This window comes from Sciurus vulgaris (assembly GCF_902686455.1).
Source record: "Sciurus vulgaris genome assembly, chromosome: 7".
In the NCBI taxonomy this organism is placed as follows: Eukaryota; Metazoa; Chordata; class Mammalia; order Rodentia; family Sciuridae; genus Sciurus; species Sciurus vulgaris.
This window is the reverse complement of record NC_136467.1, coordinates 115,508,486-115,527,226: the sequence shown is the minus strand read 5'-3', so window position 1 is coordinate 115,527,226 and position 18,741 is coordinate 115,508,486. Positions and strand designations below refer to the sequence as shown.

The 18,741-nt window shown below is 46.6% G+C and overlaps 1 protein-coding gene and 1 pseudogene across 2 annotated transcripts; both read right to left on the bottom strand.

The window, feature by feature from the left end:
* Window positions 1-325: 325 nt before the first annotated feature.
* GUCA1B (guanylate cyclase activator 1B) lies at window positions 326-8,720 on the bottom strand (the record flags this gene model as incomplete). The annotated part of the gene is made up of 4 exons (XM_079148964.1): window positions 326-458; window positions 1,180-1,300; window positions 2,727-2,876; window positions 8,514-8,720. The coding sequence occupies 4 exons, from the start codon at window positions 8,718-8,720 to the stop codon at window positions 331-333; spliced, it is 606 nt and encodes a 201-aa protein (XP_079005090.1). The 3' UTR covers window positions 326-330.
* Window positions 8,721-11,348: 2,628 nt separating this feature from the next.
* Window positions 11,349-14,677, bottom strand: LOC306665758 (replication protein A 70 kDa DNA-binding subunit-like; annotated as a pseudogene). The gene is made up of 2 exons: window positions 14,651-14,677; window positions 11,349-13,262 (listed from the first exon to the last, which is right to left on the bottom strand). The product of its transcript is annotated as a replication protein A 70 kDa DNA-binding subunit-like (transcript).
* Window positions 14,678-18,741: the final 4,064 nt, after the last annotated feature.

Genomic DNA, 18,741 nt, shown 5'->3' with positions numbered 1-18,741 from the left:
TAGGGGACCCCCACTGCTCAGGTAGCCCTGCTTCCATCTGAGAACACCTAGGGGCCCCCCAGCCGATGCAGCTGTGCCCCAGGAGCAGAGTAACCAAGTTCCCGTCAAATCCCAGTCAATCCTGCAGACTGGACTCTGCCCTGGTGGCCCCTGCACACCCAGGAAGGGCACCTACTCACTCCTCACAGGGGGTGCCAGCAAGTCTGCACCAGGGAAAGTGTGGGCATGAGCAGGCTGGCCCGGGGGCCCTCCTGCTACTCTGAAAACCTGGGTGAGCCTGGAGTCGTGGGGGGTTGTGAACACCCATGGGGCTCCCAGGGCCCCGACCCCTCAGAACATGGCACTTTTCCGTCTCTGCTGAGCAATCCAGGCACTGGGATTCCCGTCCATCTGCAGCATCTTCATCACCCACTTGTCACGACGGGCACCTTCAATGAACTCATTCAGTGACAGCCGGCCTGAGTGAGCATGGGATGGGAGACATGGTCACCGGGGAAGAGGCAAGACCCGGAACTGGGGGCAGGGGCAGAGACCTGCTCTCCTAAGAGGCGCCTGCCCCTCTTCTACAAACCAGCCGGCAGTACGGAGCCTAGCGCTGTGGCTGGTCAAGTCTGATTCTCCAGGAGCCTCCGGGAGCCTGGAAGGGGCTTTCTTGACAATGGACTGAAGTTTTACTTTTGAACACAGAACCTCTGAAATGCTGAGTGGAGCTGAGAGATTCCTGAGTGTGTTGCAAGCCAGTTCCTGTGCACAGCACTGGGGGGCTGGGCACTGAGCTACAGGGTGGGGAGCTCCAGGGGCCTGAACAGATGCCTCCCCTGTCAGGCTCTTACACACTACCCCATTTGTTCCCCTCAGCCATTCTGGTTATCCCCACTTTCCAGGTGGGGAAACTGAGGCCACGCCGGCGGGTTAACTGTATCATTCTGACTCCAAAGTTCCTACTCCTTCTGCTCGCTTGCTAGGCCTCCATTGGTGACTCCTGGAAAGTTTTAATCTCTCACAAACATGTGCTCCTGTGTGATGCCCTTTGATAATTCATGTAATCCTCTCCTCAACCAGCTCACAGATGAGAACGTCAGCGGTTGGGAAGTGGGGGGCCTGGTCCATGACATATTGCCAGAAGGTAGGGATGATGCGGAGCAGGCAGCCCTCCCCTGGCAACTTCGCCCCCCTTACCGTCCCCGTTTTCATCCACCAGCTGGAAGATCCTGTCCACGACCTCCTCGGGTGTGAGCATCTGGCCCTGCTGCTCCATCTCCGTATCTACGCGGCAGGCTTTCTTCAGCTTGTAAATCGCCTGCCAGAGAGGAGAGAACGCAGCCCTTCCAATGCAGCTCAGTATCACACGATCCAGATCTAAGCCAGATCCAACCTGTCCGAAGCCCCAGCTGGTCTAATCCCACCTGGGGACCTGCTGGCCTCCTATCTGCCCTTGCCAGCACCATTTCCATTTCCACTGTGATCTGCAGAGGAATGGGATGTTTAGGACACGGTGACAGTTCACACTGCAATCTACCGAGGAAGAAATGGAGATGCAGAGAGAGAAAAGAACTTAGTGTGATCTCTGTGTGGAAGTGTCGAATACGGCCATGGGCATACAGGTGCTGGGCCTGGAAGCAACCTCTCCTTTCCTCGCCAATGAGATGACCTTTGTGAAGGTACCACGTAAACACAAAAGAGAGGGAAACTTGAGGACCCTCCCTAGCCCCCAGCTGGGTGCTTTCTGAAGACAGAGGCTGCACAGTCTTGGTCTCCAAGGTCTCCCTGCCCAGTCCAGCACTGGCATGGCAAAGCCTCATTAAACAGGTCAGGGGGGCCTGCGGGGATGCCCTGAAATTCAGGCCCCGCACTTCCTAGGATGTGGACGTGGCAGACCACAGGGCCTCTGTGAGGCCATTTCCTACTCTGTAAACTGGGGCGGGCAACAGCCAGCTCATGTCGTTCTGGGGATCCACTGGCTGCCAGAGGAAACATGTCTGGAGCCTGTGACACTAGATGCCACCTTTCCTCTTTGACAATTCCTGCTGGCTATCAGTTTTATTAGTTTTTTAAAAGAAACAACTTTGGTTTTATCAACTTGGTTTTTCTCTAAAGCGCTTGATTTTGATTGTATTAATTTCTACTCTCTATCGTTTCTTCTCTTATGTTTTCTTTGGATTTAATTTAATCCTTTCAATTTCTCTAGGTGATTTTTTTTTAGATCATTAATTTTCAGCCTCTCTTATTTTTTCATATAGACAGTTTAAGGCTGTGGATTTTTCTGCAAGCCCAGATTTAATTGTGCTCCACATGTTTTGGTATGTCATGTATGACCTGTGTCCATCATGATTCAAAATAGTGTGTGTGTGTATGTGAGAGAGAAACATGATTTCTCAGGGTCATGGAGTATTTGGAAGGGTAGTGCCAAAGTTCCAAACAGACTTTCTACTTAACTTTTTTTTTTTTTTTTTTTTTTTTGCGGTGCTGGGGATCGAACCCAGGGCCTTGTGCTTACAAGGCAAGCACTCTACAGACTGAGCTATCTCCCCAGCCCTCTACTTAACTTTCTGCAACTGATTTCTGGCTTAATTTCACTGTGGCCAGAAAACACATTCTGAATGATTTCGTGCCTCTTCCCAACCCCAGCCCAGAGGCCTCTCTTCAGTGGGTCACCTGCGGCCAGCCCTCAGTGCCCTAGCAGTGCCAAGCACCCAGGGAACCTGCTTCCAGGCCGGGACACCAACCTCCACGATGTCCAGGAGCTCCGGGCGGTCGATGCAGCCGTTGCCGTCCTTGTCGTAGATCTTGAAGGTCCACTTCAGCTTGTGCTCTAGGGTGCCCCTCAGAACCAGGTTCAGGGCCGCCACATACTCCAGGAAGTCGATGGTGTCATCCTGCATGGGGTGTGGCCATTGCTGAGGCCTCTCCCAGAGTGTGGCAGTGAGCACTGTCCAGGGCCACCCATCCCTGGGGAGACAGGGCCTTCCCTCTTCCCTGCCACACATGTAGCCTCTGTGTCACGGCGCATGCTATTCTCCACCCCCAGATGCTTCCCATTCCCAGTCTTTCCTGTCCTTAAGGCTCAGCTCAAGGGTACCCTCCTCCAGGAAGCCTTCCTTCTTGCACCACTTGGGCCATGGCCTCTGTGTCACCTGTCTCTCCTCCCTCCCTGTCCTAAGGTTCACAGCACCTGCTGTGTTCTCCTTAGTTTGGGGACAACTCTGGCAGCCCACACTCCCTTCTGGAGGACAGAGAGGGGCTGACACTGCTTGCCTTTCTTCTCCGTACCTAGCACAGTGCACTTGTACACAGAATTGAGGTCCCGTACATATTTACGAATCCTGAGCAGATGATCAAATTGATCTGAATTTGGGACTAAAGTAATTTTGAAAGATAGGAAGCAGGGCTCACCTTGGCATTTCCCCTCATAGGCACATTCCCCCAAGTGTACGGGAAGCGCAGGCAATGGGTCCCGTCCTCACGCACAGCTAGGCCTAGGTGGACCTTACACGGAAGGACACGCACGCATGCCCCCTCCATCCAGGAAGAGCAGGAGGAGGCAGAGCTCAGGTGGAAAGAGGGATCGTGAAAGGGGAGAAGCACGGCCTATGCTATAGATACCCTGACCAAAAAATGAACCTTCTTGGGACAGAAATGTGACAGCAACCATTATTCCAAAAGCAGTAATCAAGAAACAGGAGAAATGGGTGCAATGGCTCACATCTGCCATCCCAGTGACTCTGGAGGCTGAGGCAGGAGGATTGTGAGTTCAAAGCCAGCCTCAGCAACTCAGTGAGGCCCTAAACAACTCAGTGAGACCCTGTCTCTAATAAAGTACAGAAAAGGACTGGGGATGTGGCTCAATAGTTAAGTGCCCCCGGGTTCAATCCCTGGTACAAAAAAACCCCAAAAAAACAAAAAAACAGGAGAAGTACATCCTCTTGCTTTTCTCCTCCAAATGCATGTGGGGTGAAGGGCTGATGGTATGATGGCCACAGAAGGTCAGCTGGGCTAGGGTGTCACTTACAGGAGCTCACTTATTCCAGGGTTGGGACCTCTGCTCTCCAAATGAAAAACCTAAGCCATCAGCTCCCTGAGGAATATCGTCATTCACATGACTTTGGGATAGTAAGGACATCAGTGGCACAGAGCACTTCTGTCCCATTGGGTCAGGCCACTCAGAGCAGCCCTAACCAAGGAGTGCCCGGCTGAGAAAGGTTTGAGCAACAGGAGAAAATGGCAGAAAATGAGGGACATAGCAAAAAGATTGAGGAAAAAATAAGAGGAAAGTAACACTAAACTTGAGTAACAATACTTGAGGGTTTTATTCAACATATTTTGTATCATTCCTACAAATAAATGGTTCCCCTGGTCCCCCTCCCTTTATATTTACCTAATTGAGGTCCAATTATATTTATGGTTTTATTTGCTGGGTATTCATTTAACATCTCATGTTTTAAAAAATTATTTAAAATATCAATATTTGTGGGACTTGGGAGGTACTGGGCATTCCCTTTTGTTAAATATATTTCTGGTATTTTATTTTATTCATTTATTTATCTATTTATTTAGTACCAGGGATTGACCCAGGGGCACTTAACCACTGAGTCATATCCCAAGCCCTTTTTATGTTTTAGTTTGATATAGGGTCTTGATAAATTGCTTAGGGGCTCTCTCTAAGTTGCTGAGGCTGACTTTGAACTCACGATCCTCCTGCCTCAGCCTCCCAAGTCACTGGGATTGTGGGTGTGTGCCATCATGCTTGGTTTTAATATTTTATATTGTACAGGAAACATTTACGTGTTTTTAAAATAGATATTTCTGATACTGTCTTTTCTTTCTTCCTTCTTCCACCCGCCCCTCCCTGTATCGAGGGTTGAACCCAGGGGCTCTACCACTTAGCTACATTCCCAACTTTTGATTATTTATTTTTCTTTTCTTTTATTATTTATTTATTTATTTATTTATTTATTTATTTATTTATTTATTTTAATTTTGAGGCAGGATCTTGCTAAGTTACCCAGACTGGCCTGGAAACTTGAGATCCTCCTGCCTCTGACTCCTGAGTCACAGTCTGGCAATTTCTTTGGAGTAGATCCTTAAGCAGTGGTTATTTGTTCTTTTGGAAGGCTATTTTCTTTTGTACTTATTATTTATGAAGCTTACCACAAACCAATCCTGTGTTTCTTCTTTAATGAGATTGAGTATAAAAATGGTCTTCCCCTTTTCAGATGAAAACCTGAGACTCAGAGATGCCCAAGCTACACGTCTCCTCCAGTTCATCCAGTTGGAAAAAACTTCCGTTCTCCACTCCATGTTTCCCTCCCTCCCTTCCCTGCTCCTCTCTCATTCTCTCATGGTGCTGGCAATGGAATCTAGGACCTCACACATGCTGGGCAAGTGCTCTACCCCTGAGCTACCCCTGAGTTACCCCTAATAACAAGGTCTAGCAAATGAGTCTGATGTCTAGAGGTGTCCCAGAGGCTGGGGGGGACACAAAACCCAAACCACCCAGAAAGTCTCCAGATTTCTAGATTCTCCCTCATTCTTTGACCAGAAACTTCTGTTTCACAACAACCTCTCTCAATGTGATTCAGCTGAGAGAAGATGATTCACGATGTGATTCTCCTCAAAGGAGAGGTCACTGCACACCCCAGGACCATTTCTGGGAAGCTTCTAGCTGGGGCTAATCTCATCTTCTGTGCCCGGGTCTAGTCAGTTCCAATTACCCAGAGGCCTGTGAGGGCTGGAAATACCTCATCTGCTCCTGAGTCCGATGGGCGTGTCCTCTGCTCTGGGGGATTATATGCCCTATTTCTTTCTGAATCGGCTGCATTTGTGCACCAGCCCTGACCCCAATGCTGTTATACAAGAATCCCAAATGACATACAGTTTCCACCCTCCCTTTTCTTCCATCCCAGGGTGTCGCAAGGCGTATTCCAGAGAGAGAAGAGTGCCACAAGGGAGCAGAGGGGCAGAGACAAGGTGTATCTACAGCTCTGTCTCCACCAAACCCATTTCCATTCCCCTCGATTTGGACATGTGAGCTAAATCTTTGAGTTCTTTTCATATATATATTTTTTTGTTCTAAAAATCTCAGACCAATTGTCCAGAAATGAAAATCCAATTCAAAGATTTTGCTGAGGGGCTGGGTGGAGCTCAGTGGTGGAGCGCTTGCCTAGCGTGCAGGAGTCTTGGGTTCCATCCCCAACATGGGGTGGGGAAGGGTAGGTTTGGAAGTAGAGACTGCATGGGAGAGAAAGAGGGCTCAGTCCCTGACAGAGGAGTTCAGCACCTTCCAGGAAAGCTCTTTCTTACAGCAGGATGCCAACTAACAGAGAAGGACAGTAGAGTCAGAAAACTATCAACAGATGCCCAAACTGGAAGATGATTCGATGAGCAATAGTATATTTACTGTCTCCAGGGAGATCCTTCCAGGATGCTTAGTAACTGCAAAGAAAACATAAGTACAGTGGGGAAACCAGGAAGACAACATCTCCACCAAAGTCTTGAAGTTCTATCAGTGACAGGTCGAACCCACATCATGTACCGGATACAATGCCCTGACAAGGTCGCAACTTCACACCATAACCTTTTCTACCGGAATCTGAATCTCATCATGAGGAAACATTAGACAAACCTGAATTGTGAGATCTTCTACAAAATAATTAGGGCCAAAGCCTTCAAAACTGTCAAGCTCAATTAAAACTAAGGCTGAGATTAAAGCTTCCAAATTAAAGGAGACATATCAAGTAAGTGCAGTGCGCAATCAGACCAAAAAAAGAGAAAAGAAAGTTGTAAAATTAACAATTAATCAAACTTGAATATAGATGTTCATTAGATAATAGAAATTCAATGTTGAAAATGGGCTAAGGATATGAACAGACGCTTCACAGAAGAAGATCTACAAGCAATCAACAAACATACGAAAAAATGTTCCCCATCTTTAGTAATAAGAGAAATGCAAATCAAAACTACACTAAGATTCCATCTCACCCCAATTAGAATGGCAATTATCAAGAACACAAGCAACAATAGGTGTTGGAGAGGATGTGGGGGAAAAGGTACACTCATACATTGCTGGTGGGGCTGCAAATTAGTGCAGCCACTCTGGAAAGTAGTGTGGAGATTCCTTAGAAAACTTGGAATGGACCCACCATTTGACCCAGCTATCCCACTCCTCGGCCTATACCCAAAGGACTTAAAATCAGCATACTACAGAGATACAGCCACATCAATGTTCATAGCTGCTCAATTCACAATAGCCAGACTGTGGAACCAGCCTAGATGTCCTTCAATTGATGAATGGATAAAGAAACTGTGGTATATATATACAATGGAATATTACTCAGCTATAAAGAATAATAAAATTATGGCATTTGCAGGCAAATGGATGAAATTAGAGAATATCATGGTAAGTGAGATAAGCCAATTTCAAAAATCCAAAGGGCGAATTATCTCACTGATAAGCAGATGATGACACATAATGGGGAGCAGGAGGGGGCAAGAATGGAGGAAGGAGGGACTGTATAGAGGGAAAAGAGGGATGGGAGGGGTGGGGAGGAGGAAAAAATAACAGAATGAATCAAACATCACTACCCTATGTAAATGTATAATTACCCAAATGGTATGCTGTTACTCCATGTACAAACAGAAACAACATGTATCCCATTTGTTTACAATAAAAATAAATTTAAAAAAAAAAAAAGAAATTCAATGTTGAAATTCCTTGAATTTTTTCGAGGGTGGGCAGGATTGGGGATTGAACCCAGGGGAGCTCTATGGCTGAGCTATATTCCAAGCTCTCTTTATTTTTTATTTTGAGACGGGGTCTTGCTAAGTTGCCCCAGCTGGCCTGGATCTTGCAATCCTCCTACCTTAACCTCCCAAGTGGCTGGGATTACAGGCGTGCGGCACTGCACCTGGCGATCAAATTGAATTTAAAAATTAAATTCCCACGTGTGCGTTTACAAAATTTGGCTATCTTCTTAGCTGCCACTGCCAGTGAAGAGGTTAAGAAGCCCTGGGTTTGGATGGTTTCCTGAAATCCTCCATGACCTGCAGAGTTGGAAAGGATTTTTCCCAAGGATCCGGTCACTCTCCCAGGAGCTGCAGCCTCCAGCAGCCATGGCCGGGGAGACCTGGCCCCTCAGTTCAGAGGATCCCAGCAAGAGGCAGCGCGCGGTCTGTGCTGAGGTATCTTTTCCTTAGCTCCTTGGGTTTAGAGAGCTGGGGGCTCCGGGGGGTGAGAAAACCAGGTCCCTGGGCTACAGAGCCTCATCCAATAACACACAGAGAAGACCTGGACTGTCAGGCACCTCAGGTCTCAGAAGCAGGATGTGAGAGACAGGGAGGGAAGACAAGAAGGAAAGGGACAGAAAAATGGAAAGAGAAGAATTTGAGGAGCTTGAGACTGAGGAAGAGCAGGAGGCTTGGGGGTCTGGGGGTTCTCCCTGAGGATGCATCTTTGGCCTAAAGACGTGGAGGGTGCCGGGTGGACTGGCCACAGGTCCCTCCCTTCAGGTTCTTACCCCATTCTTGTCGAAGGCTCGGAACATGCCCTCTACATACTGGGCAGCCTCCTCGTCGTCCGTGACCTTGAAGAAGCGCTTAAACTCGTGCATGAAGAGGGTGCCACTGGGGCACTCCACCACGAACTTCTTGTACCACTCCTGGAGCTCTGCCACGTCCATCTCCCCAGACGTCTCCGCCTCCTCCAAGCTGAATTGCTGCCCCATCTTGCCCTGTGGGTTGTCAGGAGGCCAGGGCTATGTCTCCTCTTAGGCCCCTGCTGACTGATTCCTTAGGCTAGGGCCCTCTTCCTCCCTCTCCTTTGCTAGACCAGCCTGTTCATCGTCTCCTGGACAACTGGACATGATGGACAGACCAGCTAAGCTGCCCTAAGACCATTAAAAGATTCTTCTGGAAAGTCTGACCTCTAGTCTGCTAATCTCCTCCAGCTTTGCCCCTCCTGTTAGCCCTGCCAACCAAGCATCCTGGCTGATCCAAGAGGACCCAGAAATGGAAGAAGGGAAGAAACAGGCTGAGGGAAGCGGGGGAGAAGATGACAGGCTGGGACCCTCCCATTTCCCACATCCCCCTTCCTCTTTAATTGGGCAGAACAAAGCTCAGAGAGGCCCATCTTGGAGATACAGGAGACTACAATCCAAAGACGCAAGACCAACTTCTAGCCATAGAATAGAACCTTCTGATGCTCTGGGCCTTGCCCTTCCATGTGGTCTGTAGAACCGTGATGGGAGGGGTCCCCGGGGAGCAGCAGTCCCCAGCACAGTATGGGCAGTTCCCTTACAGATCACGCCTGAGTCTTGGAAGGTTTTCATTTTCCAATTCTAAGTATCAGTGCCTCCCTCCCACCCTTCATCCAATCCTTTCTCACATTCCCTCCAAAGTTCTAACGCAGGAGAGGGATCTTGGAGCATGGCCTAAATTACCTTTGAAGGCTCTCACTTTTATAGTAAAGGTCATTGCAAAATTTGCCTTTGGATCAATTATCTGTGCATGCTTAGAGTTTTGTTGTTTGTTTTGGTGGTGCTGGGGATTGAACCCAGGGCCTTGTATATGCTAGGCTAGCACTCTACCAACTGAGCTATATCCCCAGCTTAGTGTAATATAAAAATGATACCTCCAAGAAATCAGAAGACCCACTCATTTTTCTAGATTTTAGGGGCAGTAGTTCCAGTGAATCTACCCTTAATCAAGGGGTAGTACTGCCATCCTGCAATGGATACACACCTCCGAATGGCTCTGTGCAGCTCCAGCCTGGCCTCACCTCCCTGCTCCTACTCCAGAACACCTCCCATCCCTCAGTCCTTTGAACCTTCTTGCCATTCCCAAAGTAGGAACCCCACTTCTTTGCCGGCCCTTCAAGCCCTGGGGGAGTTCTCCCACATTCTCCAAGGACTAGGGCAGAGCTAGTGTTCTCCTTGCTCCTTACTGTTGCTTCCAGATAGCTTTTTCTTTTCTCTCAAAAATGCCTGTCCCAGGACAGCCATGTCTGACTACACCCCCATGTACTCTTCCTGTTGCCATCATTTGCTGGTGACGTCACTGCTTATCTCAAAGCAGCAAATATTTCAGTGACTTTGACATCCAGGTGGAAAACTGACCCACCCAATCTTCTGAGTTGCGAAGAATTTTTCTTCTCCCCAACCTTGAAGCCTTTGTGGTCCAGGGCCTACAGCTGCAGCATCTGGGAGCTTGTTAGACATGGAAATCCTCGGGCTGGGGATATAACTAATTTGGTAGAGTGCTTGCTTGCCTTGCAAGCACAAGGCCCTGGGTTCAATCCCCGGTACCTCCCCACTCCCCCAAAAAAGAGAGAGACATGGAAATCCTCAGCCTCCCCACCCCAAACTGGTTAAATGGGCCACCTTGGGGGTGGGCCCAGGATTTCCTGTTTAGCAAACCCAAGCCCTCTTGTGCTTCTGACACATACTAAAACCTGAGAAGTGCTACCCTAGGCCTTGTCACTGATATCTCAATTGCCTCTGAAACAGCCAGACACTGCCTTCGCTAGTCAGCCTCTATAATACCCATACTCCAGTAATTCACCAAATTCACCAACCCGAGTGACACTTCCGACCCGTTGATCTAGGGTCTGTCACCTGGACCATGTTCTCCTTTCCTTCTTATCCTCACACCACTGCCCCGCATGCTTGCTGTTTCCTTGAATTCTCTGTCCCTCTCTCCCTCCAAGTCCCTTGGCAAAACCAGTTCCCGGTTAACACTACCTACTCAGTACTAGCTGGGAGGCTGAGCACTGCCAGAGCTGATCATAAAATCATGCTGGCTGCACACACTTCAAATAATGGTGGAAAACTGTGCTCTGTGCTCTTCCCACCGAAGTCACTCTTCCTCTACAAAGGACTTCCTGCCTCCACACCTTCCACTCGCTACCATGGGCAGTGGTGACCAGGTGGCATCCCTCACAGAGAGACAGAGGGGCCACAGAGCAACTCTTCCCACCAGTGTTTACCAACTTCTGTGCCACTGTGCCCTCTTCTGTCTTCTGCCCTCTTCTGCTGCAGCAGAAGCTGTGTCCCCGTCCCACTTCCCTGTCTGCCCTGACTCTTGCTTCCCAGATGACGTCTCTCTTCACCTACTGGCCTGTGTTCCCACGAGTCACCCCTTTCTGTTCTGCAGCCTCAATCTCTCTCTAACAGATCACTCCTGTCAGCATCCGGAGAGCCTTAATATCCCCGGAATGAAAACAAAGCAGTCTGCCCCGACCACACATCTAGGACCCCATCAAGACTGGGGGGTCCTCTACCCTTTTGTCTTCATGGGTCTTAATGTAAAAATTGAATAAGTAAATATCAAATATTAAAACTATATTTCACTGTTTGCAAGACTTCGGGTCGATTACTTGTGACGTAATTGCTGCTTGAAGATACGAAATCTTAACAAAATTGACAAAAGCCTGAAGTCAGGGAGGGACCTGGGCTGTGATACTGCCACTGACCCTGGGGTCTGACAGTTTGCACCAGAGGCCCTCTGAGCACTTTGTCCTCTGCCTGGGTCCCAAGAGGCGCAGAGACCACCACTGTGTAGGGGATGCGGGGCTGTCACTGGGGCTGGGAAGAAACCCACTCCATTTGAGCTGTTTTCACACTCCTGCCCAATCAGCACTGCTCGCCTCTGTCACTGCGTTTCTCCTGATGTTCATGATCAGCTGTCTGCCGCAGTCTCCGGAGTCCGGGGGCTTCGCGTCCATCATGGTGGCCTTAATTTGGGATTCATCATTGTAGGGCTGCAGTTTGACCCCGATTTTGAATGTGAATGTCCCAAAGTCAGTGTTCTGGAAAATGTCTTCAAGCTTCAAGGATAGCTTTAGCACACTCCCGGAAACAAGTCACTTACTGATTCTCTTGAAAATCTACAATATTTGCTGACAAGATCAAATTGGCAAATCTACTGTGGCACCGTTCACAGTGGTATAATCCATCCTGTGGGTCGATCACTTCCTTACTGCAGTCCTGGGTTGGGCAGCCTGGTCCACGTAGTTCTCTTTGTGAAGATATACCCCGCTTGCCACAGAGCTAAACTAGTCTGCCTTGTCACCTTGGCCCAGGCTCTCTGATTTCACCTCCCATAAGGTTTTCCAGTTGGAGTTGCTCCCTTCTCCTCCTCCACTCTTTAGACACCATACCAGCCTTGTCCTTGTGAGTTGAAATATCCAAGAAGCTTACAGGCCTCTGAGATTTCAGGATTCACAGTGATAGTGCTTGAAGACAGCATGGAAAAGCTCCAACCACCAAAATCAGAAACCCTGCTCCTTTAATGGCCACCATGGGCTGTCTAGAACCATGGAACTTGTCTGCATCTTCTCCCCACAGAGCAGCAGTTACTACTTGCCCTGATGTGTCCATCAAATAGCTGCTTCTTTTAGCAACTTCTCTGTTGTGAGACTTTGTTGTGATTTTAGTGGCATCTTCATAGCTCTTGCAGATCCCAATAGGTCTATGAATGAACCTTCAGACTTGTTCTCTAGGTCACCAGTCCCTGTGAAATCAAACTGAACTGCAGGTAAATGAAGACCATCTTCCCAGGGCATGACAGAAGTCTCATTACTGAAAGTCTTTGCACAGTCATTTTTAACAGTGAGAATTGTTCGTTAGCGATCTTCAGGGTGCCTTTTGAGAAATAATACACCCTATCAACTTCAATAAGGGCAAGAACTTGTCCACTTGCTCACTGGAAGCTGTAGCTATGATTTCACCACTTCATCAACTAGCTCTATAGAGAAAAGCTTCCCTTCTCCTGGAGAATTGCTCCAGGTACAGGTCTGACTCCTGTTGGTAACATGACTGGTAAGGGGTGAGGCTGGCAATGGGTACCACTTTGGACTGTGTCCCCCTCAGAAGGATGTGATAGGCTGGTCCCTCTAGGTTTTCCATGTTTCTGAGGCACCATAAGCCTTAGATACTGTGGAAACCACTCCCGAGCTCCCATTCTGTTGCTGGGGCTTGCTGGATGGGGGTTTGACAGCTGAATGGGAGAGGGAATACGCACTACTGCCCATGTCCTTCATGACAGGGCACTGGATTGCCAACCTTCAATCCGACTGTTTCAGCTGATTTCAAAACTTCTAAGTCCATCAAAATAACTACTTTCCTTCCATCTTTCAGTGTTAACAATAAACCAGTTAATCTGCTAAACACAATTGCTGGACAACATTTCTTCCTCAACAAGAGGGTTCAACTGTGTTGCCAACATAAGACGGCAAGACAGTTCAACCCGTCACTCACAGCAGTTGATGACTGGGTGGATTATTACCTGTTGGAATAGGACAGATGTTAGTGACCTGGTAGATGAGGGTTTTGTTTTTGTTTTTATTTTTTGTACTGGGGATTGAACCCAAGGGCACTTAACCACTGAGCCACATCCCCAGACCTTTTAAATATTTTATTTAGAGACAGGGTCTCGCTGAGTTGCTTAGGGCCTTGCTAAGTTGCTGAGGCTGGCTTCGAACTCGCAATCCTCCTGCCTCAGCCTCCAGAGCTGCTGGGATTACAGGCGCGCGCCACCACACCTGGCTTTGGCAGTTTTATACGTGTGTCTCCCTGTTGTAATGGCCCCCTTGCCAATCAAGGATCCACGGCACTAGCTCCTGCACTTCTGTTCCTCAGCCAGGTCAGATTCTGCATCCTCTTCTTCATCCCTTACTCTCTCCTCAGCTTGCTCCAGCTGAATGTTCACCCCTGTCAGTCCCCTGAAAAGGTTTTTAAAGGTCCCCAGTGACCTACTTCTCTTACTCAAACTGCTAGATTCATCCTCGTTCACCAAACCATTTTCTCCAAACGCTCTGGGTTTCAAGGCCCTACGTAGACTCCTCTGAGTCCTCTCTGGCTTCACCAATCGTTCATTTCCTCTGCCAGCCCCTCCTCCTCTTCACCAGCCTCTGAATCCCTGCTCTCTACCTGGGGTCTCATTCACTCCCACCACAGTACACACCAGTCACAGGCTGAGAGCTTCTGCATTTTCATCTCCAGCCTGAACTTCGCCCCACGACTCCAGGCGCTTGCACCAAAGACACACTAGACACCCACATCCAGATGGCAAACCTAGCAAATCAAACTGTCAGTTTCGGTCAAGTCCCTCAACTCTTCCTCAGGGATAGCGACCATTTATCTAGTTGCTTAGGCTCAACTAGGAATCACTTTTTGTCCCTGAGAGCTCACTCCACTCTGTTAGCAGGTCATTCCATCAGTTCTACCTGCAGACTCAGTATACTGAGTCCTCATTGGTGCCACTGCTGTAGCTCTAGACCAGTCCCCTCACCAGGCCCACTGCCACAGAAACCCAGTGAGCTTCCCAGCCCACTTTGGTCACTCTGCTCTTGTCTTTCACCCAGGAGCAAGAGCAGCATGTTCAAAATCACAAATCAGATCCCACTGCTCTTGTTCTAACCTCTCCTATAGCTCCCCATTTACACTGAGAAGACATTCTACACTCCTTCCCACGGCTGGGATGCATTCCTTGCATGACCGATTGATCCACTTCTGTCTTCACACATTGGCCCCTTCTGCAAACACACCAAGCTCATTCTAGGATCAGTCTTAGCATTTAACGTTCCTCCTGCTCGAGCTGCTCTTTGCCCGCCTCCTTCCCAGGGTTCTCCTCTCCTCAGAGAACTCACTCCTCTCACCAGGGGCCACTCAAGGAATTCGGACATAACCCTATTTTATTTTCTTCATAGTACTTAACTGCTTCCTTCCGATTTACTATCTTCCCCACTAGTCTACAATCTATGCGGAAAGGGACGTCACCATGTACACTACTGAACCCTCAGGTTTAGAAGAGTGCTTGACACATATAAGGAACTTGAGTCCCTGTTGAGTAACTGAGCAAAGTGGCACGGTTAGTGCTGAATTCATGGGAGATGCTGCTCCTTCGTTTCACAGCTCAGTTCCTCCTGGGCTCCTCTGAAAGCCCCAATTAGGGGCGCACACAAGTAATCCCAGCAACTTGGGAGACTGAGGCAGCAGGATTGCAAGTTCAAGGACAGCATCAGCAAGTTAGCGAGGCTGTAAGCAACCTAGCAAGACTGTCTCAAAATTAAAAAAGGACCCAGGATGAGTGATTAAATATCCTTTGGTTCAAGTCCCAGTTTAAAAAAAAAAAAAAAGGCAAGCCCTGTAATCAGGCAATTCATTGAAATGAAAAAGATTTTAGAACTGGAAGAGACCTTTACTGTCATCTAGCTCAGTTGTTTTCAAACTTTCTCGTCTCAACACACCTATGATCACTGTGGCCACTGGCGCTATAGCTTTCTATGGCCAAGCATCTCAACTGGCTCCATGTGAGGTGGTGTTAGCCGTGTCCATCTCTTGGTATTCATTGACATTTAAGCCACACTGAGGAGAAATTAGAGGACAGTACCTGTCACAGAATAGAAAAGCTGACTACAACAATATTGTTCTTGATTATATTGATTATTTCTTATATATTGATGTCTTAGTCTGTTTTGTGTTACTATAATAAAACATCTGAGAGTTGAAAAAATTTTTTTGTGAATGAACTACAACTTGATTATACCTTTGGCTGAGGTATTTAAATTTTGATTGGCTTTTCATGTGGGTCAGTTGTCCATGACCTACCTGAAAATATTGCTGAGCTACTGAGGTATAAATATATCGTTTTCAAGAGGATTAAGAATCCACAAAGAGAACTGATAGCTTGCAGAGAGTAACAATAGTAAGGATTTAAGGAGGGCAGGGTTAGGAATTGAGCTGGGGATTTGCAAAGAACCCTGGGGACTGCAGGCAGCCGGCCATAGCCTGACGTCAGGAGCAAAGGTGTACAGGAACTACAGGCCAGGGTCTGCTAAGCCCTAGCCAGGTCTGACCCTAAGCCTTAATGTCAGCCACCTCCATGCCACTGTCCTGGGGATCCAATACCTGCCTTGAAGGAGCCCATGTTGCTCCTTCTCACTTGGGCCCTGTGCCAGCAGCAGGAACACCAGGACAAGACTTTTTATTTTGCTTCTTGCCTTTTTGCACATTGAACCTTTATTCCTTAGTTCTTGCCACTAGTCAGTCAGTCTCTTCACATCCAAGCATTAGAGGAAATAAGTATATTTTGCTAAGGTGAAAGGGGTAACAAACCTGTTATTTTTTGTTTTTTTCATTTGTAGATGAACACCTTTATTTTATTCACTTATTTTTATGCGGTGCTGAGGATTGAACACAGTGCCTCACACACGCTAGTCAAGTGCTCTACCACGGAGCCACAACCCCAGCCCTAGGTTTTAATATTCTGCATTCATAGCAGCTTGGGAGGCTGAGGCAAGAGGATAGCAAGTTCAAAGCCAGCCTCAGCAACTAAGCTGGGGATGTGGCTCAGGGGTTAATCACCCCTGGGTTTAATCCCCAATACCTACCCCACCCCCTAAATTCTGCTTTTAATATGTGGACACTTGAGTTTCTCAAAGTTCCTTTAAATAGACTCTAGGGTTGTCCCTGTCACTAACCTGAACTTAAAATTAGTTTCACCTATTTTTTGGCCTCAGTTTTATCCTCCCACTGAAAAGGCAACTGAATGGGCAAGTCAGACTCTCCAAGTCTTGTTTTTTTTTTTTTTTTCCTCCTGTAAAGGCAGATAATAATAGGAATGACTTTACTGGGTTGCTAATAAGGAGTAAATCAGATAGTAGCTGTAAATGACTGCCCATGTGGAGTGTAGCATGATACATGGTGTCTATAATAAGCATGTGACATGTTTTCCTTCTGAACTTCAGGGTCATACTCTAAGGTAAGTACTATCCCTTCCTAAGTGACAATCCAAGGGCCTTCCAGCTAGTACTTGAAGAACGCAGCACACGAGCATCTAAAGCATCATCAAAGTGGTACTGCCATCTAGTAAGTGATCATTTATCCAACGTCTATTATCTGCCCAGCACTGCGCAACATGTATTATCAGTTATCTAATTTAATACTCCAATCTTGGTAAGTAGGTACTAGTTTCCACATTTTACTAATTAGTAAATTAAGGATCTGACAGGGTTAAGTACCTTGCCTGAGCTTACAGCAGCTTTGAGTCTGAACTCTTTATCTGATAGGTCTGTTTGACTTCAAAGTCCACATTTTCTCTACTCTGCTACTCACTAATGGTGAAATAAATTTAACACAACGTAGCAAAGGAAAGGTGGTTGGCAAGTATAAATGTTAGGGGACTGGCGGTCTTAAAATAATTGCTTTATATATTTACTGTTATGGGTCTGTATCATTCTCTTTGAAAGAACTGAAACTTGGCACTGAACTAGTTTCTTTCCAGAGTTCAGCACTTGTATCTGTAACTTTAAACAGACCAGCAAATAATTATATTTGATACAAAGAAGATATGCTTTACAGGAGAGAAAGCAATAATGAACTTAGGGCTACACCTTAATGAAAAATAAATCTAACTTTCTACCTGCCTCTGGTTCATTCTATCATCAGATCCTCGTTTTTCTCATGGCACCACAGAAAGCAAGACCTGGGTATTGCTTCTAATTTTCAGAATATTCATTTTATCCAGGACCAAACTTAAAGCAAACAAACAAACAAACAAACAAACCCCAATCCCTTCTCAGCCTATCAGGGTAAGAAATTATCTTGTTTATACCAAGTAGGCTTTGAACATGCCAAATACGTTTTTGCAAAAGAAATACTGCTAATTTTTGCTGTATGTGTAGTTTAATTGCCTATTTATTTTAAAATAAGGTTTTAACATACAAGTTGAAGTGCTAGGCTAAGCAACCTGGTTTATAGGCTAATTAATCTGAAAACAGTTAGATATAGACACAGCCTTTGAAGGAGCTCACATGGAGCTGCTGGAGGTGAGCACACACACATCATCCAATTATAACAGTGATTTACACTGTCTGTTTAAAAAAAAAAAAAAAAAAAAAAAAAAGTTCCAAAAAGCTTACATGCGGGATCTATACTTATTTTTAAAGACCAGTCTTTTAAAATAAAAGTGTGTCACAAATTGCTGCTTTGCTAGATGCAGTTATCATTACACTGCTTCTGTTTGATTGATTAGTTCTTAATTCTGAGGTGTATACCTGGAATGAGTATGCTTTATGCATTTGTGAATGACAGTCAACAACTGAGCTGCAGGAGGTCATGGGGCACAGGCTATAGTTCTTCTCATGTTAATGACAGTAATGTAAGTCTGACACACAAGCAGTATGTATTCAAAACGCTGATACCTGATAGTAGATCAGTTTAAAGGGAAAAACTGAGAAGTCATAACTACCCCAAAGATGTGAAAGAAACCACAGACACAGACCTGATTCTGCTATAAAAAAGAAACAAAGCACCCTCCTGAGGTTGCCATACCAACTGTTCAGCCCATTGTAGTCTTGCGTCTTTCAGGGCTTTAATTTCATGGAAAAGTAGACATCTCCAAATAAAGCAAATGACAAAAAGAAGAGGGCTTCTTATTGTGACAGACTTAAGGAAAAATATTTATCTGGGCCTTCCAATGTTTAAAAAGTTAATTCTATTCAATTATTGGTATTTACTGCAGTAGTGAGTGCTAAGTTTACCAAATAAAAGCTTACTGAATGACTGAATCACAGGATGAATGAAATGATACACAAAGTAATTTCTTAGAGCATAAATGACACCACAGTGAACCTTGGAAGCAGTCCTGTAAGGGTTTAGGTTACAAGAGTCCATTGCATGTCATAAATGTGCTTCATCTGCTGTAAAGTATGTCCACATTCAAAAACATAATGTTTAAACAAGGTCA